Source organism: Quercus robur, chromosome 4, assembly GCF_932294415.1.
Source record: "Quercus robur chromosome 4, dhQueRobu3.1, whole genome shotgun sequence".
In the NCBI taxonomy this organism is placed as follows: Eukaryota; Viridiplantae; Streptophyta; class Magnoliopsida; order Fagales; family Fagaceae; genus Quercus; species Quercus robur.
Genome location: NC_065537.1, coordinates 48,055,204 through 48,078,240, shown reverse-complemented (window position 1 = coordinate 48,078,240; position 23,037 = coordinate 48,055,204). Strand labels below are relative to the sequence as shown.

At 35.9% G+C, this 23,037-nt stretch overlaps 1 protein-coding gene across 2 annotated transcripts; it reads left to right on the top strand.

Moving 5' to 3' along the window:
* The first annotated feature begins 14,339 nt into the window (after positions 1 to 14,339).
* LOC126722539 (protein DETOXIFICATION 18-like) lies at positions 14,340 to 22,138 on the top strand. Of its 2 annotated transcripts, none has more exons than XM_050425693.1 (7): positions 14,340 to 14,638; positions 19,534 to 20,078; positions 20,534 to 20,620; positions 20,709 to 20,765; positions 21,102 to 21,160; positions 21,436 to 21,554; positions 21,713 to 22,138. In XM_050425693.1, exons 1-7 carry the CDS (start codon positions 14,354 to 14,356, stop codon positions 21,842 to 21,844), a joined length of 1,284 nt encoding a protein of 427 aa, XP_050281650.1. In that variant the 5' UTR covers positions 14,340 to 14,353; the 3' UTR covers positions 21,845 to 22,138. The 2 variants fall into 2 exon arrangements, with proteins under 2 accessions (XP_050281650.1, XP_050281649.1); XM_050425692.1 differs by having other exon boundaries at positions 21,102 to 21,340.
* Positions 22,139 to 23,037: the final 899 nt, after the last annotated feature.

Here is a 23,037-nt window from a genome sequence, read left to right as displayed (position 1 = left end):
ACCAGTGTCCACTGTCCAGTTCTTGTTCACAACAACATTTGAAATCACTTCACTTGTGTTTATTTCAAAACAAAGTTTTGGGTTTGAAATGATTTTTAAGTGTAAAATATACATAAAATTTGTGTTTTTTGTTGGAGCAAAATCCTCAAAACTTAAAATCCATCATCATTTGTTAAAATTTATATAAAGTGAATCTCTTGAATTTGATCCTTAAATCCAAACGTAAATCTAACAAATACAACTGATTAGTAATAGTTTAGGTGAATTTATCATTCTCTTTATTAAATCCACATTATGCGTGAATGCTCTGGTCAAACTTGACTAGCTCTAACCCAATTGCGGGGAGCCCATGATGGCCTAACATTGCTAGTTAACTGCACATACATTAGAATATACCACTAAGGTAAGATGTCACCCATGATTTACAAGCTGGACTTGTACATAACTTTACGATAAACCTTATACAGCAAACAATAATTCCAAGAACACAACAACAGATAGTAACTTAAAAACACTCTAGAAAGTAACAGATATGTTGTATATGAACTTGTACTCCCACAAATGATGGAAACAAAAATTAAATAAAAAATCTAAAACAAAACAAAATTAGAAGATCGCAAGAAACCACATAAGAAATGAATGGACAACACGGAACAATGTTACTATTTTGAACAAGATGCACGAATCAGACAAGTAAAACTCATGGAATGACATTTAAGACACCGACATACAACTAAAAGTCTAAGATCAATAATTATCAATTAAAAAAAAAAGAAAAAAGAAAAAGGAGAGAAATGTCTGACAAGGTTGGGATGAGAAATGAGACGTACAGATCGGTAGGTGGAGAAAGAGGTGAAGCGTCGCCGGCATGAAGGGGAGGTGAAGCATCGCTGGTGCAGAGGAAGGCGAAGCATCGTCGATGCGAAGAAATCGAAGTCTACGACGGTAACAACTTCAGGAATCGATACGAATGGTTCGTATCGGCATCGGTTGCGAATGGTTTGCGGGGTTTGTGCTCAGATTGGCAGCATGCTCAATCGGTGGCGATGTGCCTTAAATTGGCATGCCCAGAGTCAGTGTTAGAATTGGCGTGCTTAGGTGGGTTTATATTGGCGGTTCAAGTGGTTCTTGAATCGGCGTGCTCAAGAATCGTTGCAAATCGCTGCGAATGGTTCTTATCGGTGACGAATTGGATTCTTATCGACAACGGTTATTGGAACCATCACTTGGTTTCTTTTGGGATCGGGGTGGGTTGGGTTCTTTTGGGAATGAAGGTGAAGGCTTAGAAGAAAATAGGAAGAAAATAAAACAAACAGGTCATGGGTATTTATAATGGTCTTTAGCGATGAATTGGTCCATCACTATTGCTTCCTCTTCGTCGCAAAAGGTAGTAAGCTTTTATGTTTTTAGCAACGAAGGTCAATTTCGTCACTAAAGAACCCAGATTTTGTAAATATTTTTAGAGACAAAAATCATATTTCGTCGCTATAGCATACTTTTAGTGACGAACTGTGATTTCATCGCTAAAAACGAGGAAATGATTTTCGTCACTAATACTATCCACAGTAATACCTACAGTGACAAAATATTTTGTCACTATAGATTAATTAAACTCGTGCCAAAGTTTCCCTCCGTTGGTGCCCATTTTTCAGATCACAATAGTGACGAAATTTTTTTTTCATCACTAAATGTTATAAAATTTTTTCATTATTAGTGATGAAATTCATATTTCTTCGCTAAAGCTATATTTTTAGCAATGAAAAATATTTCCTCACTAATTTTCATCACTAAAAATACATTTTGTTGTAGTGAGAGAATATGCACATATTCCAGCCACTAAGGTGATGCAGTATGGGGAGTTGGGCCCTAACTTTTCCCATGCTAGGTTCTTTGTAATACCTAAAACCTTCCTCAATACCAAGTCCCCAGGCGCTAATGGCCTTGGCTTCACGTTGGCATCATACCCTTGCTTAAGCTTGTGTTGATAATATGCCAATTGGACTATGGTATTTTCTCTTCGCTCTTCAATTAAGTCCATCTCTTCTTTAGTTGGTTATCATTGCTGTCTGGAATGAATAAGCTAGTCCTTAGCATTGAAAATCCAGTCTCTAGAGGAATCACAACCTCGACCCCATAGGTCATGGAAAAGGGGGTCTCCCCTATTAACCTGCGAGGGGTGGTCCAATATGTCCAGAGGACGTGTGGTAGCTCGTCCACCCATCTGCCCTTTGTATCATCCAACATCTTCTTGAGTCTATTCACTATAACCCTGTTGACAGCCTCGGCTTGCCCATTCCCCTAGGGGTAAGCTGGAGTGGAATACCTATTTGTGATACCCAATTCACAACAATACCTTTTGAAGGCCTTGCTATCAAACTGAAGTCCATTGTCCAAGATGAGGGTATGAGGAACCCCGAACCGAGTGACAATGTTCTTCCATACAAACCTTTTGGCATCCACATCCCTAATGTTTGACAGTGGCTTGGCTTCAACCTACTTGGTAAAGTAATTAGTGCCAACTATAAGCCACCTCCTGTTCCCTGCTACTTTAGGAAAGGGCCCCACAATGTCCAAGCCCCATTGGGCGAAAGGCCAGGGGTAAGATAGGGGATTAAGAACGCCCCTCGGCTGATGAACATTGGGAGCAAACCTTTGACGTTGGTCACACTTCCTCACGTACTCCTGTGCTTCCCTTTGCATGTTGGGCCACCAATATCCCTGAGTAAGGGCCCTGTGAGCCATGGATTAGCCTCCTGTTTGGCTTCTGTAAATTCCCTCGTGCAGCTCTTCCAAGAGTGGTTCTACCACTTCAAGGTGAATGCACAACAAATATGGCCCCGAAAAAGAGCGCTTGTACAACATTTTGTTCTCGGACAACCAAAATCGCGAAGCTTTACTTCGTATTTTGTCAGCTGTCCCCTTCTCCTTAGGCAAGATGTCCTCCTTAAGGAATAGGATAATAGGATTCATCCAATTAGGTCCCACCCTTAGTTGATGAACCCAGACCTTCTCCCTCTCCATCCTGGCAGGGTTGCATAGATCTTTAACCAGGATGACCCGAGGTAGACTTCATGCCGAGAAGGTAGCAAGAGTGGCAAGGGAATCGGCATGCGTATTTCTACTTCTAGGGACCTAGTGCAAGGAAAAGGAGTCAAATCCTATAAAGAAAAAGAGGGGGAAAAAAGAGAGAAGAAGGAGAAGTTGATTCCATTAGACATCATTCATAACCATTTTAATATAAAAAGCACCTCAAAAAAGTTAAAAAGAAGTAGAGTTTCTTTCCTATGGTTCTCAAAGATTTGAATTTCCTATTTCCATCTCTCTCTTTTTTCTTAATTACAAATTTGTACACATACAGGAATTCTTTAGTTTGAACTACTATTCAAATGTTCTTTAATTTGACAAAATGAGTTTTGCAGGCACTATCTACTCTATTAATTTGAATAATAAATTTTAAACTTATAAAGTTTAGTTGTATACACTACCATAGAAGTTAGAAGGATATGGTTCATCTTTAAAAAATACTAATCAAACACACATAAAATAATAAAATGATATATTTGTAGAGATAAAAAGATTAAAAAAAAAATACTTGGAGATTTTTAAAAAAGAAAAAAATAGAAAATACTTAAAGTAATTGTTACTTTTCATATATTACACATCATTACATAATATTTATATTCCCACGCATCACGTGAGTCTAGTGTACATATAATGATTAGCCCCCCAAAAATGAAATACTTGCCCAGTTCCTATTAGTTTTTATGCTTTTTCCCTTTGAAATCTCTCACTGGCTTTACGATTCGAATATATTAGTTTCTCAAGTGTGCTTCACTGAAAAAAAAAAAAAAAAAAAAAAAAAAAAAAAAAAAAAAAAAAAAAAAAAAAAAAGACTTAGTAAAGGCTAATAAATCCAAACTGCATTTCTTTATTTCTCTCTTCTACTATCATCATTTTTTTGGTAACAAAATTGATATTTTTCTCAACATCCCCATTTTCCCCTCAAAGTTATATAGTTTTCTAAAATTTATCACTATCACTATCACTATCAGTTTTTTTTTTTTTTTTTTTTTTTTTTTTTTTTTTTTTTAAGAGAATTTGATTTGTTTCAAGATAGAGAGTTTGGGTTGCAATTGATTTATGGTACATTTTTCTTCAAAGATTTGAAAAAGAAAATAGCTAAGAAGTTCCACGTGGAAATGATAATAAATAAAATTTATTATATAAAGAATCACCATCGAGCATAAGTTTGATGAGAGATGTTAAATTCTGTCTTTTATATTTTGTTACATGTTTATAGCAAATTAGACAATTTTATATACTCTTCTAAAAAAAGACAATTTTATATATTTATTTGAGTTTATAATATGTTAAATTTGATATATATATATATATATATATATTACTTATGATGTATAATTAACCTATGAATACATAATTTGGACCCCAAGTTAAAAATCCTGGCTACAACCCTGCACGTGAGGAATTTAAAGTTTGCACGTGGACTGAGCTTGAGATATCAAAAAGAATATTTGGAGGAGTGTAGGGAATCACAAAGTAATGAACTAATGCACGTGCTGGTAAAGAGTCCTGATAAACATGGATAGCTTTGTTATGATTATCCATAGAAGGAAAAATAAAACCAACCTTACTCTAAGTAGTGGTGGCTCTTGGATTTTTTTTTAGAAGGGTCAATAAAAAGATGAATCTTGAGTAGGAGATGAATTTTGTGATCTACATAGTTTTATCACAAATTTTTCCATAGTACTAAGAAGGTAATAAAAGATAACCAATAAATTCATTTCATATATTGTTTCTTCATATAATTAACATACTAATTATGATTACTGAGATTAAATCTTGGAAATAATTTATTGTTTCTAAATAAAATACCACTACGCATCAATTAGCATGATGGTCACTTCGTAAGTGCAAGTTCTTGTGGGTTGCCGGGGGGGGGGGGGGCAAGGGTTGGGATTCAACTCTCTAGGAGGGAGTTTCATACACATATACACTTAGATTAGGCTAATTTGAGATTTCTATCTCAAATTAAAAAATAAAAAATAAAAATACAATAAACATATTAATTATTGTTGTTACTTAGAATATTTTTATCAATTAGTTTACATCTTTACTCTGTACAATTCTTGTATTTAACAATTCAACTCAACTTTGGCAACTATTGGTCTTTGTAATTCTATTAAGAAAATTTTTGTTGTGTTAACATTTGTTTTTGTCTTCACTCAATCACTCCTCTATCCCCCCCCCCCCCCCCATTTGTCTAATTTTTTTTAAAATTTTTTATTTAGAATCACCCATTGTCTAATTGTTTAATTGTTTTTTAGTGTTAACATTTACTAAAAACAGATTGACTGTCTGGCCCATGCCCCAATCCCCACTTAACAAATAACAAATTAAAAACATATTCAAATTCAACCACTCCACTCGCAAATTCGTTCAAAAATATAAATTAATTGTAACTTTATTTAACAATTCAACTCAACTTTGACAACTATTAGTCTTTGTAATTTTATTAAGAATATTTTTGTTGTGTTAACATTTTTTTTTTGTTTTCACTCACTCACTCTCATGTCCTATGCCCTTTGACCTTTTTTTTTTCTTTTTTTTTTTTTAAATTTGGAATCACTACTTGTTTAATTGTTTAAATGTCTTTTAGTGTTAAGATTTATTAATTACTAATTGACTGACTGGCACATGCATGCCCCAACCCCCACTTACAAATACCAAATTAAAACCACATTCAAATTCAGCTACTCCACTAGCAGATTCAACCAAAAGTTTTAATTAATTGTAACTTTATTTGCAAGAATAGATTGTTAAGGGGATCATATTCAAGTTTATTTCAGTTGGACTTGGACTTAAAAAAAGATCTTGGTCACAGGGCCATCATATGGGCAATCCGATGTTCTGCCTTTTTGAGAAAATAAAACACTGTCGGCTTGATCTTATCAACTGGAGTCGGGCAACTTTTGGGAATACTTGTACAAGGCTAGACCAAAAACAATATGAGCTGGCGGAGCTCACCAGTGGTGGCTATGCCTTAAACCTGGACAGAATCATTGATTTGAAAATGGACATAAACGAGTTGTTGCACCATGAGGAGGTATTCTGGAAATAGAGGTCACACTTTATATGGCTTCCCACTAGAGACAAGAACACTAAGTTCTTTCACCAAAGAGCAAGCCATAGATGTTGCACGAATCATATTGAGGGATTGCAAGATGACCACAGTGCATGGCAGATCGACAAGAACAGAATTGCTACTATTGTTGAGGACTTCTATCGAGAGCTTTTTACCACTTCCAACCTGATACACATGGAAAATGTCCTAAGCTCAGTTGCCAAAGTTGTTACAGATGGAATGAATGAAACCTTAACACAGCCATACACTGAAGATGAAGTCCACAAAGCACTATTTCAGATGCACCCTTCAAAGGCACCAGGGCTAGATGGTATGTCACCTTTCTTTTTTTTAAAATATTGGCATATTGTTGGGCCAAATGTTACCGTTGTTGTTTTATCAATCCTACACTTAGGGAGGTTCCTTCGTAAGATGAAATTTACTCATATCGTGTTGATTCCAAAAAAGAACAATCCTCAATGCATAACAGACTTTCGCCCCATTAGTTTAAGCAACGTAGTCTCTAGGATTGTTTCCAAGGTGCTTGCCAATTGTCTTAAAATAGTCCTCCCAAATGTCATCTCTGACTCCTAGAGTGCTTTTGTCCCAGGTAGACTCATCACAGATAACACTACTGTGGCTTTTGAGATGTTGCATCATATGGGGCATAAACAGCGTGGCAAGGTTAGTCATATGGCCGTGAAGCTCGACATTAGTAAAGTTTATGACAGAGTGGAATGGAAGTTCCCTAAAAAGATCATGCTTAGATTGGGCTTATCGGAGTAATGAGTGGACTTGGCAATGGAGACGGTATGCACAGCCACTTACTCTATCCTCATCAATGGAGAACCTAAAGGTTTCATCACTCCATCCCGTGGTATCCATCAAGGTGACCCTCTTACCCCATATCTCTTTCTTTTGTGTGCTAAGGGCCTTTCATCTATGCTGCATAAAGCCATAGAAACTCGGCAACTACAAGGTCTTTTATCATGTAGAGGAGGTGTTCGTATATCCCATCTTTTGTTCGCCGATGACACCCTGCTTTTTTGTGAAGCACACACTAGGGAATGCCAAAAACACCTATCCATCTTGGCTCAATATGAAGTGGCTTCTGGCCAAGCTATCAATTGGCAGAAAACAACCCTATTCTTTAGTCGAAATACCAGCCCTGCAGTGAAGGAAGAAATCCAGTCCTTATGGGGTGCTCAAGTCATGCATGATTGTGAAAAATACCTAGGACTACCAATGGTGGGTGGAAAGTCTAAGGTAGGTAAATTTAAGGAGATTCAAGAGCGTATTGCCAATAGAGTAATGGGATGGAAGGAGAAGCACATCTCAAAAGCAGGGAGGGACGTGTTGATTAAAACAGTGGTCCAAGCCATTTCGACCTACTCCATGAGTCTCTTTAAGATCCCCAGGACAGTGTGTGATGGGATAAACTCAGTCTTGGCGAAATATTGGTAGGGATAGACACGAAACAAGAGAAAAATTCATTGGATTAGTTGGGGTAAACTTTGCTCCCCAAAAAATAAAGGAGGGTTGTGGTTTCAGGATATCCATGTGTTCAACTTAGCTATGTTAGCTGAACAAACTTGGAGGCTGATCCATGGAACGCATTCTTTGTTCTACCATGTTTATAAGGCTTGATATTTCCCCACCTGCTCGTTTATGGATGTTGAATTGGGTAGCAATCCATCCTTTGTTCGGCGTAGTCTCCTCCAGGCTAGGGAGCTTCTTCAGGAGGGTTCAGCATGGAAAATTGGTGATGCCAAAACTGTTGGTATCGACAGCCACAACTGGTTGCCCAACCCACCTAGATTTAAACCTGGTGTAGACTAAACCTAGAAAGTCAGTGCTCTCTTCAATCCTGAGACTAGGCAGTGGGATCGTTCTCTCATCCATGCCCTCTTCCACAACTCCACTAGAGATGATATTCTGCGCATTCAGCTCAGCCACTCTAGCTCTCGGGACAAGCTTCTGTGGATGGAGACCAAGAGTAGGACCTTCTTTGTAAAAACGGCTTACCAGGTTGCTCTCCAACTTCACCGATCTATGACTGGGGAGCACTCTCTCGCTGGGTAAGATAAGCGGTTGTGGAACGAAGTCTGGGCTTTGAACACTCCCCCAAAGGTCCGCAACTTCATATGGCATGCATGCTCCGACATTCTCCCTACTAGAGTCAACCTTCTTTGCCGAAAAGTGCATATCAATCCACGATGTACCCTCTGTGGACAACACGACGAGACCACTGGCCATATTCTCTGGGAATGCCCCTTTGCCCGCAATACATGGGCCTTAGTCCGAGGCAAAATCCAGAAGAGTAACTTTGAAGCTCCGTGTTTCTACCTCCTAGCTCGCCAGATGTTGGACAGACTCCCGAAGAAGGAACTGGAGACTTAGGCCATGACTGCCTAGTCCTTATGGAATGCTCAGAACAAATTCCACTTTGTGCAGGTCCAAACTCATCCCACGATGATCTTTTGAAGGGCATCTTCTCTCCTTGAAGAATATCAACGGCTCATGGTTACACTCCCTTCTTGACGAGCACCTTTGGCGTGCTTATACCCATCTTATAGGCTTTATATAATATACTTGTTTCTTTGTATTTTTTTTTATTCTTTGTCCCCCCAGTAGGTAGCTAGCCACTGCGTTGGCTGTCTTTTGTTTACTTCATTTTAATATACTTCTATCATCTTCCGTAAAAAATAAATAAATAAAAGATTTAGAATTAGGGACTCAAGATATTCAATTTTTTATTTTAGGGTGTCAAAACGAAAAAAGAGATTATAAAATTACTTCCATAGAATTCTCATATTTCCCCAATTCGAGGATAATCTATGAGGCCTCCACTGCTGTAGGCTGAACAACAGCCTTAGCACCAATCGTTTCCTTCAAGGGCTACCCTTTAATTTCATAAATACCAGGGACAAAGACAACGCTCTTCCTAGAGGCAATTTGCAATGTGGAAACTACTTAAAGAGTTCTCAAAGTTTAATAGTAGGCTGTGCAAATAAATGGTAGATGAGCCCAAAGTGGTTTTTGGCCTATTACATGTATTAAGCCATAGCTTAGGGGTCTATTTAGCAATCTCAAAGATACATTGACACCTTTAAGAAGAAAGATCTGGCAACCCATTTTAGTACCTTAAAGATAAACTAAAACCTGTCAAAAGAAACATGTGTGTGTATTGAGGTGTCTCTCAAAAAGCAAGTGAGAGAGAGGCACAAGTGAATTTCCAAAGAAATTTTTTTATTACAATAAAGGAGTGATCTAACTCAATTAAGCCTACTACAAATAAATTTTGAATTTTGATAGAATTAAATTTTTTCTGAATATTACACTTTTTATTTTTATTTAATTCAATTTACAATAATGGGAAACGGTGGATTTGAATATCGAATATCTCCGTTAAAAACACTAAAAAGTACTAGTTGAGTTACAAGGCTCTTAGTGTGAGAACATTATACAAAATAGTTTTATGACTTTTATCTTTTATCATTAAATTAAATTAAAGAATGTATTTTTAGTCATAAAATAATGGTTTATTTCTAAAATAAATACTCCTATTTTTTGGGTAAAATATTTCTAAAATATTTTATCTTAAAAGAAAACACCAAATCCACGTTGCTTTTGTGATGTGGCTTGAAATGGAGTTGGTGAAGGTTTTTTTTTTTTTTTTTTTTTTTTCAAAATAACATCATTTTTTTAACAATTTCGTTAGTTAGCATAGTTTGCAAACTATTTAGAAAACTAACATCTTGAGCTTGTAAGAGTCGAATTCACTGTAGCAATTTGAGTGCAAGAGTCTTGAGTTCGATGGAACTCAAGTTTTAGAAACTCGAGTTCCTTGCTCTTTTTCCTTGGTTCCTTTTCCTTTGTTCTTCATTCTCCAAAGGCCAGACCTTTTCTCCAAACCAAATCAAGAACAAACTCACAAAGACCAAATCAAAAACAACCTCAAGAACCCAAAAACAAACCCACAATCACCCACCCACAGCAGAAACCACACCCACAAACCCACAAATCACAAAAATGGTTTTGGTTTGGGTTGAGAGAGATAAGCTAGAGATCGGACCACCGTTGATGGTGGCTGTAAGTGCTCAACAAATAAAGGCCCAAGCCCACTAAGAACAGTGGTACCTTACCCATTATACTAAACCCAAGCAATAAAATTTCTAAGAGAGTGAGAAAAGTACTTCAAGTGCAACTCTAAACTAAGTTCTAGGATATAGCCGAAGAGATTAGAGTGATAGAAAAGAGAAATTTAAGTAGTGATTGGAAGTAATACTCTTGTCGGGTTGGTCCAAAGATTAGTTTCTTATTTATGAGTGTTACAAGTTCTAGACCAAATTATACACTGATCACTTTCTTCTTTGTCTATTTCTTTGAAAAAATAATATCCATCCTTCTTTTTGAGATGTTCTCTTCTATTTATACCATTCCTCCTTACATCCTAACCCTCCACCTATATGCCTCAAAGCATTTCGCAAGATACTTGTGCCATCAAACTCTGTTGAAAGTGGTAGAAGGGGCTACTAGCTGTGAAGTTACTGTTTAGGTGTCATTTTCACATTAACGCAGCTGATATGGTTGGTATAGGGTATTCAATGTGGAGGTGGGAAGCATCTCTTTCAAGAAGCTCCTTCTCACATCCTTTACCACCACTATGGCTCTCTCCCCCCTCCATGATCCTTCTTAAGATACTAAATGCCCCATGCTTCTACTTTCATCCTCGGGATAACGAAATCCTCAGAGTTTATTCAGCTCTTTGGATTGATTTACGCAAATCATTCCATGTTCTATTCCTCTTCAGTCCTCAAACCCCTCATAGTGGCAATGATGGTCGAAGGAAGAGCCAAGGAGCTTGGCCATGGAAGTTCAGAGATCAGAGGAGTGGGTTCGTTGTTTTTGATTGATCTGGGTTTGTTTGTTCTTTCTTCTTTGTTGATTTGCCTTCTTCTTTGTGATCTCTGCCTTCTTCTTAGTGAATTTGTGGAACTCGAGTCTTAGAGACTTGATTTCCACATTGATTTTCATAGAAAGTGAGCCTTTGATACTTGAGTTGCTAAAATGAACTCGAGTCTAAGACGCTCGAGATGTTAGTTTCCTAAATAGTTTGGAAACAATGCTAACTAACGAAATTGTTTGAGAATGGGTGTTATTTTGAAAAAAAAAAAAAAAAAAAATCCAGTTGGTGAACTACCTTGTTCATTTCCTCATTAGAAAGGTGTCATTGCCATAAAGTGAAGTAGGGAGGGAATTAAGTTGTTATTTTCCTCATTAGTTTGGTCCAACGTTTAAATTGTAATTTTTTTTTTAAACCTTTTTCGTCTTCAAACCACAAAATGTAAATCCAGGTATGCATTTAGAAAGTAATAAAAGTAGGCAAATTTAGTATTAATTAAAATTTCTCCAACAATGATTAGAAAATACAAGGCATAATCAGTTGGTTTGTTTGTATTAATTACAAGGCAAATTTAGTATTAATTAAAATTTCTCCAACAATGATTAGAAAATACAAGGCATAATCAGTCCTCAAACCCCTCATAGTGGCAATGATGGTCGAAGGAAGAGCCAAGGAGCTTGGCCATGGAAGTTCAGAGAGCAGAGGAGTGGGTTCGTTGTTTTTGATTGATCTGGGTTTGTTTGTTCTTTCTTCTTTGTTGATTTGCCTTCTTCTTTGTGATCTCTGCCTTCTTCTTAGTGAATTTGTGGAACTCGAGTCTTAGAGACTTGATTTCCACATTGATTTTCATAGAAAGTGAGCCTTTGATACTTGAGTTGCTAAAATGAACTCGAGTCTAAGACGCTCGAGATGTTAGTTTCCTAAATAGTTTGGAAACAATGCTAACTAACGAAATTGTTTGAGAATGGGTGTTATTTTGAAAAAAAAAAAAAAAAAAAAAAAAAAACCAGTTGGTGAACTACCTTGTTCATTTCCTCATTAGAAAGGTGTCATTGCCATAAAGTGAAGTAGGGAGGGAATTAAGTTGTTATTTTCCTCATTAGTTTGGTCCAACGTTTAAATTGTAATTTTTTTTTTAAACCTTTTTCGTCTTCAAACCACAAAATGTAAATCCAGGTATGCATTTAGAAAGTAATAAAAGTAGGCAAATTTAGTATTAATTAAAATTTCTCCAACAATGATTAGAAAATACAAGGCATAATCAGTAGTTTAATTATGACGTAAGAGTAGTGTCTGATCATTTTCATATATGTTAAACTCATAGATACTCCCCAATATAGCTTTTTGTTGTTCTAGCCATCCTTAATGGCCAGCACCACAAAATCCTTTGCAGTATATATCGCATCTGGAATAGCCATAGTTTGGCGGGCATCGCTTAGGATAGCAAGCCTTATAGCATTGAACATCATACACATAATAAGCTTCCCCAAGCTCAACACAAGTAGCAAACATCACAACCATGGCAATGAGGTGCAGGGCTACCACTTTGGTTGAACCCATTTGCACTCTGCTTCTTTGTACTTTGTTTGTAGCCTTTAATTATAAATTGTGATGTGTTGGGTTTTGTTTTGTAGGAGTCTTTGCATTTTATAGCAATATATATATATATATATGTTGGAAAACAAATGGGAGTTAAGAGGCCCACCTATTTTTGGGTTAGACCATGGAATCATTTAGTTGATTTATGGTGTAGGTGTAAATGAGCAGATTGTCATGGAGTTAGTTATAAAATCACAAAAATAACATGTGTAAAGAGAACATATGCATACAACAAGTTTTGTGACAATTTTGTCATGTAGTAACAAATATGGTTATATATAATTGTGTAAATATAATATGTGACACTCGTCTATAACGACTTTTGTATTTGCATTTGTGACAGAGGATTCAAAAATCCCTTTGTTTATGCCCCATCAATCAATATCTTTTACCATTACTATACATAATTGCAAAAGCCAATTCCTAAATCTCCTCCATAACATCTCTCAATTGCTTAAACACAAATTAAACTTATTCTAAAATCAATATATTTAAAATAATATACTAAGCAATTCTACTTTATACTAACGCAAAATAGATTGGGGGGGGGGGGGAACCAATATAAACACAGCATAAAACTTCCAAGAGAAAGAAGATTAAAAAAAAAAAAAAAAAAAAAAAAAAAACCTTTATTTCCTAAGCACAAAAATGAAGTGTCATAAACAACACTAAACTCTTGATTTGTGGCCTTCCGAGTTCAAACTATAGGAAATCCTCCAATAGTCCACAAAGAATTGATGCATATGATTGGTGTTAAATCTCTTTTGTGCAAATGCAAACATTTTACATGCGAACTACAATAGTAATGTAAATTTGTTTCTTTTTTTTTTTTTTTTTTTGGTGTGTGTGTGTGTGTGTGAGAATACTAAGTACTAACACACACACACGGGGAGAGGGGAGAAGTTTTTTTAAAGAAACTTACAGTGGTGTATATCTAATGTAAATTTTTTTGACAATGATGTTTTCACTTTCCCTCATTTTAGGTGGATGGTATTAATCGAAGTCATCGTACAATTAAGTGGATGGAAATAATTGAAGTTATCACGGAATAGGGCCTTTATTCCCATGTCTTTTAATAACAGTTTTCCTCATAGCCACATGCATTTTTCAAATCCATTGATTTTTTTTTTTCTAAGTTACCGTGGAGAAAGAGATTTGAATAATTGAATCCTGAAGATTTTTGTTAGAAATTCTAAAAAATTTCGATTAAGTTACACCTATCTTTGCAGTTATAAAGTATCTCTGAATGAGTTACCCAACATGCCACATGTCGCATCATCTTATCACATATTTAAAAATAAACACAATCACACTCAATCAATTCTAATACCCATATATAAATCCAATCAAATTGGGAATTTATTGAGATGTTATTAGGTGTGGTAAGATGTATTGAATTTTAAGTAAAATGCTGATGTGACAATCACTTATTGGACGGTGTAAAGTTTTACACCCCATCCTTATAGAATTTAATCTCTTTCTAAATTATTTTTCAATAAAAAGAAAGTTTGATCAATCTCTGTAAGCCTTAATTAGAAATTTTTTCATTGTTTCCTCCCAAATAAAGGAGAGGTACAGAGCAACATGTACCATACGCACCTAATCTCAATCCGTCAAAATCCTAGTAAGACTGACATGTATTTACTATTTAAGAAGATTAATAGAGAAGAGGTTGTAGAAGTAAAACAAAAATTTTTCAACCAAATATGTCACTAAACACAAGTTCAAATAATGCTACACCCTCGTTAGAGGCTAGCGATCACCATCACAATGAAGAAGAAGAAACAAATAGAGGGTGTTGTAAGAATGTGTTGGATGTGGTAGAGGCCAAGACCCAATTGTTGTTTTCCCTACCAATGCTTCTCACCAATGTTTTCTCCTACTTAATAACCTTAATATCTACCATGTTCGCCGGCCACCTTGGTGAGCTCAAGCTTGCCGGTGCAACTCTTGCAAACTCGTGGGCAGGTGTCACAGGCCTCGCTGTCATGGTAACTCTTTCTATCATGTTCATGTCTTTCATTTCTTTTATTTATCTAGTTTTCCTACAGCAAATATTTTATAATTTTTACCTCTTCATTAAAATATTATTTTTTTTGTTATTTTTTAATTCTTTTTTATTATTAATCTCATCTCTTCCTCTCTCTTTCTTTCCCTCTCTTTCTATGTGTATTTATCTTTTTCCAAAAAGAAACAACCAAAACCCACCCTCACCACAACAAACACCACCAGCCACCACCCCCATCAAAAACCCACTGTAAAATCCAAAACCCACTACCACACCCACTGCCACAGCACCACCACCCATAACCTCAACCCAAATCAAAACCCAATCACAAACCCAAAACCCAACAAATCAACCAAAAACACCAGATCAACTAAGACCCAAACAAAACAAAAAATTATCAACGGCAATCCAACCATGATCCATGATCCAAAACAGGATCAAATCTCAACTGCGATCCACGATCCATCGCCACCACAATCCACTGGTGAAAAGTAAAGAGAACCCATATATCACCGACCCACGATCACCATCACTACCAGCTCAAAAAAAAAAAAAAAAAAAAAAAAAAAAAAAAAAAAAAAAACCGTCACCACCACACCCACAACCAGCCACAAAACCCATCCCAACAACACTCACAACCAGCCACAAAACCCATTACCACGCCACCCACAACTAGCACAAAATCCATCACCACCACAAAAGAGAGAAACAAATTGAAAGAAAGAAAGAAAGAAAAAAAATCAATGAAAGAGAGTGATATTTTCGGCCATAGCTTAAAAAAAAAAAAAAAAAAAAAAAAAAAAAAACCTGAAGGTCCACGTGACTGGAGCTATGTTTCTTGTTTTTTAAGTCCTACAATACCAACCTTGAATAATATTTAATAAATTATAGATGGTCTTAAAAGTTTAAACAGTTTGAAAATAGTAAATTTAATTATTTAACTATTATTCTAACAATATACCTCTAATGTAGTGTTAAAAGTATTGAGTTCATGATAGAGTCTAGGGAATGTTTGGGTTGAAAGTAAAATATGATGGATAGAAAATAATGGAGAAAAAATAGAAGAGAAAATAGGTTTGTGTGTTGTTTGGTGAGGAAAGGAAAGAAAAGAAAATTTTTAGGTGGGGCTAGGCATTTTTCACCTAGGCTGACACAAAATTTGCCTCTTCAAAATGGAGAGAAAATAGGGGTGGAAATGTCTGTTGAGAGAGAGAGAGAGAAAAGTAACCCTTCATTTTTGCTCTTACAATTTCCCCTACCCCACCTAATTCCCACTTTCCCAGCTGTCATCATCAATCTTCTCAGACTCCTCTTTACAAGCATCTTCACACCTCAACAGTAATAATCAGAACATCTTTTTTCTTTTTTTCTTTTCCCTTCTATCGGTAATAATCTCAACTTAATTTTCTTTGTTTTTGTTTTTTTTGTTTTTTTTTTTTTTGTTTTTGTTTTTGTTTTGCTTCGCAATATTAATTTTCTGCCCAGTATTAACTCAAGTCAAAATCTTTGGCTTAGCAATATTAATTTTGCCCATGTTTTTTATGATGTTGCCCACGATTTTAACTAGATCTTTTCTGCCTAGTATATATAAATTGTTGAACTTATATATTCAAAACTTTGTTGCCCACATTTTTCTTCCCAGCAAAGTTAACACATAATACAATTTTTATTGCCCATAAAATTTATATTATATATAATAATAAAGAAAAATTATAAAAATTTATGTATAATGTAAATTTTTATATTATTTAATGAGTACAAATAAATTTCTTTCTTACCTATTATGTAACAAGGATATATTAGTCAATTTATATAAACTAAATTTTCTATCCTCCTACTTTTTTCTTCAATCAAATAAAAGAGTTTTCCACCTTCTCACTTTTCCATCTCTACAACTAGACACACACAAGGAAAAACCAATTTTTTTTATCCTCCCACTTTTTCATTCCAACCAAACAGACTCTTAATCTACCATGAGAATGATTAAGACCAAATGAGGGTGATCATACGTACCATTGAAGTGACATAATTCTTACTTTTAAATTTATTTTAATGAACAATGAAAATATTTCAAGATCAAAGCACTGTGGTACAGTTGCATGAGCAGACAAAATAAGAAAACACAGAAGGAAGCAAAACTATACTTGCAGCCAAAGCTGACCCACTAGGCACTAGCAAATACTAACACAAAAGGGGGCTAGACTAACAGCTAAAATCAAACAGAGAGTATGGGATGATGATCCAAAGGGTACAAAGAATTCTGCTTTGAATATTGTTATCCTTAATGTTCTTCTTTTGTGCAAGACAATCTCGAATAGAACTCTCTGCACCAGCTGATCTTGAGTGCATATGAGCCTGTTTGGAAAACCAATTTAAAACCAGTTTTTTTTTTTTTTTTTTTTTTTTTTTAACAAAAAGTGGTGGTGTCTCATTCAGGAAAAAATTGCCAAACAGACTATTTCTGAGAAAAAATTAGGCGCGTGGCACATGTTCAAAGTTATTTAGTAAGTTGGACTCTTTTTGAAAGTCGAGTTTGGCAAACTTGACTTTGGGCTGGAAAATAGACACTATAGTGGCGTTTTTTTTAGTGGCGTTTTGTATAAACGCTGCTATAACCACTACGAAAACGCCACTATAGTGTTCATTTTCCAGCCCAAAGTCGAGTTTGCCAAACTTGACTTTCAAAAACAGTCCAACTTATTAAATAACTTTGAACGCATGCCACACGCCTAATTTTTTCCCATAAATAGTCTGTTTCGCGATTTTTTCCGTCTCATTCATGTCGAAGTTGTTTTTAAAATTTTGTTCTCATCCTTCTCTCATTGATTCTAGCAAATTCTATCAGCCCACGTGTCACATGTGTAAACAATCCCACACCAAGCAAGCTTACAAACAACCTTGCTGGAAATTGTGACCTTCGAGCTTATTCACAGCCCAAACCATTTCAGAGTTCCAGTCCCTAATAGACTCGTTGGTAAGACACGTTTCGTGCTCTCGGAGAGAGCACTCAAAAAATAATTAAGTGGTCCCTTGCTTCCGGCTTGCTCCAACAGAGACCATAATCCACAGCAAGGTTATCTTTAGTGGGGAGAGCCTGCTTTGAATGGACGACCAAATAAATAAAGGAGTGCTTGGGGATATTATTTAAAGACCACGCAATCTTACACCAGTTATTTTGAGGTTTGCTCAATCAAACAGCCTTCTTGTGAAGGATGGGGTTATTTTCAATAGCTTATTTTGCTTAGAATTTAAGCTAGGAAAATAAATAAAATAAAAAAGTGAAATTTTAGAAAGTGTTAGCTCACTCCAACTTATCCAAGCATGCAATTTGGATGTCAAACAATTTATCTTGAATACATGCATACCAACTTTTCTGACCTGGCTGGTGGCCATACCATTGTCCAATTGGTATGAAAGAAAACAATTTAGCTGACGATATACTGGTACTAGCAGTGTCAGTGTCAGTGTCATACATAAATTCTCATTAAATTTTACAATTGTAATGTTAGTAAAGGATTTGATCTCCATTTCCCGCTTTTTATCTCAACAAATGGAGGATTTTCTCCAACCCCATGAGCCGTCAAGAGTTGTAACCTCCCAAATAGAACCTAATGTTGCAAATAGCCTCTAAATGGACCACATAATGGCAGCCATGTTGTTGCAAAGACCCAACCAACACTCCTCTTTGGGGAAAAATTGCTGAATAGACTATTTACGGGAAAATATTAGGCACATGGAATGTGTTCAAACTTATTTAGATACTTGGACTCTTTTTGAAAGTCGAGTTTGGCAAACTCGACTTTGAGCTGGAAAGCAAATACTATAGTGGCGTTTTTTAGTGCCTATAGCAGCGTTTAAATAAAACGCCACTATAGTGTATCTATAGTGGCGTTTTTGACAAATGCCACTAAAAAAACGCCACTATAGTGTTTGCTTTCCAGTCCAAAGTCGAGTTTGCCAAACTCGACTTTCAAAAAGGGTCCAACTAACTAAATAAGTTTGAACGCATTCCATGAGCCTAATATTTTGTTGGAAATAGTCTATTCAGCAATTTTTGCCCTCTTTTGAGGAGGATTGATTTCAGACCAAGCAATCCTGGCAGCATAGGGTTTGTCAGTAGCTCCATTCCACAAGAATGAATTGATTACCTCTGCTCCATAAAGTTTTTCAGAGAATGAAATGCTTGCCCAATTTGAGTACCGTATAGTACTGATGCCATCAACTAAAGGCCTACAATGTGCCACAGTTGGTTTTCCTTGAAATCAAGGGCACTCTCGAGTCTAACTTCAGCTGACACCTCTGAGAAAGAGACCTCAAACTTACCCACATTAGTTGCCAAACCAAACAGTGCCTTGAACTCTACTAAAAACTGATTATTAGCCTCAATAGAATCTTTGTTAGCAGCATAAAAAATCAACTGGTCATCAACAAAACATAGGTGAAACAGATTCACTTTTGTTACTTTTAGGATGGCACATGAAACCATTCCATCCTGCTCTTTTTTGCAATATGAAACTTGTGAAAACCGTTATAATCAGTACAAAGAGGTAGGGGGACAAAGGATCCTTTTGCATCATCCTCTTTTTCACTTCAAAATATCCAAATAAACCACCATTTAAAGCTAGAGTATTTAGGAGTAGATATACTTGTTAGGATTCCTGCTGGAATGCCCAAGAAGATTTTGACAAAAATTCACTGCCATACTTGTTATTCTGGTTCATGGTTAAGACATTTTGCTACTCCAACCGTTTCGACCGAAATTGACGTTGTCCACCCGATACGAAACTGAACCGAACTGTGGTTTCAATTGAAGGCTAACTATTCAATGATACTCCATAGTTGACTCTTACATTATAATTATTTGTTTTTTCATTCTAGACTGGGTTAAGCGGATCACTTGAGACACTTTGCGGGCAAGGATTTGGAGCAAAAGTATACAGACTGTTGGGGATTTATCTACAAGCTTCTTGTATCATATCCTTCCTCTTCTCTATCATCATAGCCATTATCTGGTTCTATACAGAACCTATACTAATCTTACTCCATCAAGATACTGAGATTGCAAAGACGGCTGCTCACTATATAAGGTATCTCATTCCTGGATTCTTTGCATATGGCTTCCTGCAAAACATCTTGAGGTTTTTTCAGACACAATCTATTTTGTGGCCCCTGGTCATATTCACAGGTCTACCACTAGTTATTCATACTGGCATTGCATATGCTTTAGTACACTGGACATCTCTCAGTTTTGTGGGAGCTCCATTGGCAGCTTCAGTTTCATTATGGCTATCAGTCCTTATGTTGGCCATGTATGTGACTTGTAGAAAGAAATTTGAGCATACATGGGGGGGATTTTCATTGGAATCATTCCAATACATTCTTCCAAGCTTGAAACTAGCCCTTCTCTCTGCAGCAATGGTATGGTAAGTGTGCTTTTAATTCTATTGTGTCCGCTATTCTTAATGATTACGCTTTTTTTTTAATAATTAAAAAAAAATTAAAACAAAAAAAAACAAAAAAAAACAAAAAAAAAAAAAAAAAACTGTGACATAGCTTATTTTGATATGAGAATATATTTTAGAATGACAAAATATGAGGCAGTCTTGTTAAGATAGAAAATATGAACTAAACACTCACCAATGATTGATGAAGTGTTCTGAATTTCAGAAATTTTTCTTTATATTAGTGATAGACCATGGCCAAATGAAATTCCAAACTGATCTCAAATTAAACAGGCTAAAAGAACCCGGTCCATACTGAAATTAGCATTATGACCAAAATTACCCCAGTACATAAGTTGAGCCCTAAGACATGGTATCATAAGCACAGTCATGACCTTATAACTTTCACAAGTCCTCTAATTAGAAAATTTTGTCAGTTTGGAGTACTGGGCTTTCGAGATTCTGGTTCTCTTAGCGGGATTGTTGCAAAACTCAAAAACAACCACTTCATTGATTGCTATGTGGTAAGCTTCACGGTCATTTTCCCTAGCTGTATCAGTTACAGACTTGATATTTTTGCTTTAATAATTCTCTTTTGGATTAAAACTTCAGCGTGAATACAGAAGCTATCGCTTATATGCTCGCATATGGTCTCAGTGCTGCTGCAAGGTTTGTTTGTATAATACCTTCGTTTTAAGTTGTCTTATTCTTTTTAAGCTCTGCATTTCCTTTTCCGTTGACAAAACTTAAAAGGAAAATTCCTCCAACCCACCATTTATGCCATGATTGAAATAACCATCAACATGTACTTTTAATCACATGAATTTTTTAATAGTCATGTGACTTGTTAAGAAGACTTAACAAGGCCTGTGATTAAGTACATGTGGATGGTCTCTAAAAGCCACATAATTTGTTGGAAGAGATTCTTTAAACTAGTTTGGAGCAAAACTTTGTCTTTTCTCCGGTATGTTCCAAATATTGAAAAAATTTAACTTATTGTGACAGCACAAGAGTGTCAAATGAGTTGGGAGCAGGCCATCCCAACCGGGCAAAGAATGCCATAGGTGTGAGTCTAAAGCTCTCTCTCCTTGTTGGGGTCACACTTGTTTTGGCTATTGCATTTGGTCACAATATATGGGCTAGTCTCTTCAGTGATAGCTCTGAAATCATTAAGGAATTTGCTTCAATGACTCCTCTGCTTGCAATTTCAATATTCATTGATTCAGTGCAAGCTGTCATTTCAGGTCTGAATCATACAATTTTCTACAATACGCTCTATCTACCTCATCATTACAAATTTACATTTTCAGTTTCAACGCTAATGGTTTTGACACTGCAGGGGTGGCCAGAGGATATGGTTGGCAGCACTTGGCTGTTTATGTTAACTTGGCGACCTTCTATATCATTGGTTTACCAATTGCATGCGTCCTTGGATTTAAGACGAAACTGCAAGCTAAGGTGAGCTTATAACATGATACTATGAACAAAGTATCTACACATCAGTTAAACATGTCTGCATAGACGTACAAAATTTGATTTTTCTTCTTCACAAATTTGAGAAACAATCAACTACAAAATTTTTGTAATGTTTCCTTTGTGTGCATTATGTTATACAGGGTTTGTGGATTGGCTTGATCTGTGGCCTCTCCAGCCAAGCTGTTGCCCTCTTTTTAATTACACTGCGAACCAAATGGGCTAAACTAAGCCTCCCCGAGAAAGATAATAGAGAAAACCCAGTTTTGGTTTAATTGAATGACAAGCTGCGGAAAAGAGATGAACAACATGGCCTACTTGGGTGAACTAGGCTGGGTTTGGATAGCACTGAGAAGGAAAACCCAGCACCACTTGCTTTTTTTCTATAGGTCCCGTGCACTGTTCACGAGACTCACAAGAACGGATTTCAGCAAATTTTACTTCAAAACTGGGTTTTACAGCACTATTCATAAATTTAAAAATTATTCTATTACAGTGTTTTCAGTTTTCAGTAATAAGCGATATCCAAACAGACCCCTAACAAATGACCAATGACACGTTATGTTGCACATGCATTTTGTAGTGACAAGTTTTAGCATGTGGTTTGTCAAATATTTCACCATATTTGATAGAGATCCCGTAGCATGTGGTTCTCTCATTTGGGACATGTTTTTTTCAACAAAAGGAGAGAGAGAGAGAGAGCAAGGAATACTTAAACTGGAATACCAGAGTCAGATGGAAACATGTTTTATATTAGGATTTAGGAGTACTTTTTATTTTTTATTATTTGTGGCTTCCCTTTCTTTTTTCGGGATGCTTTGATATTTTTTCAATATATAATACTATTTTGGTTCTTACATTTTCGGATCACAATCAATTGATCTCTACATTTTCGGATCACAATCAATTTGATTCCTATATTTTTGACATACAGTTATTTTAGTCCATACTCCTAACTTATTAACGGAAAATGCTTGCATGAAAAACAATGTACTTATGAGGCTTATAAAAAATATATATTAAAAGTGCCACCTCAGCATTTTAATAAATTTAAAAAAGCCTCTTTCAAAAAAAATTAAAAAAAAAATCTGAACTTATGACTTTAAAACAAAACAAAAAATTAAAAAAAAAAAAAAAAAAAAAAAAAACTCAAAAATTCCTTATTATTTCTTTCATTTTCTTGCGATCCAAACACAAAAAAAATTGGCTGGCCAAATGCTACCTTGATTTGTTCACTTGTGATGGTAGTTGAGTTTAGATGCGAGAATGATGTTTCATGTGTGATGGATTTATTGAGGTAGAAGGCTGAGTTGAGTGGTTCTTGTGAGACTAGATTAAAGTTTTTGGGTTGAGCCACCACGTACAACGGTGCAGGAAGGGGTTAGATCTGCTCTCTCTCACAGTTTTCATTACTTAGACGACCCCACTGGAACTCAGATATGCTCGCCGGAAAGCTCGAAAAAGCAAA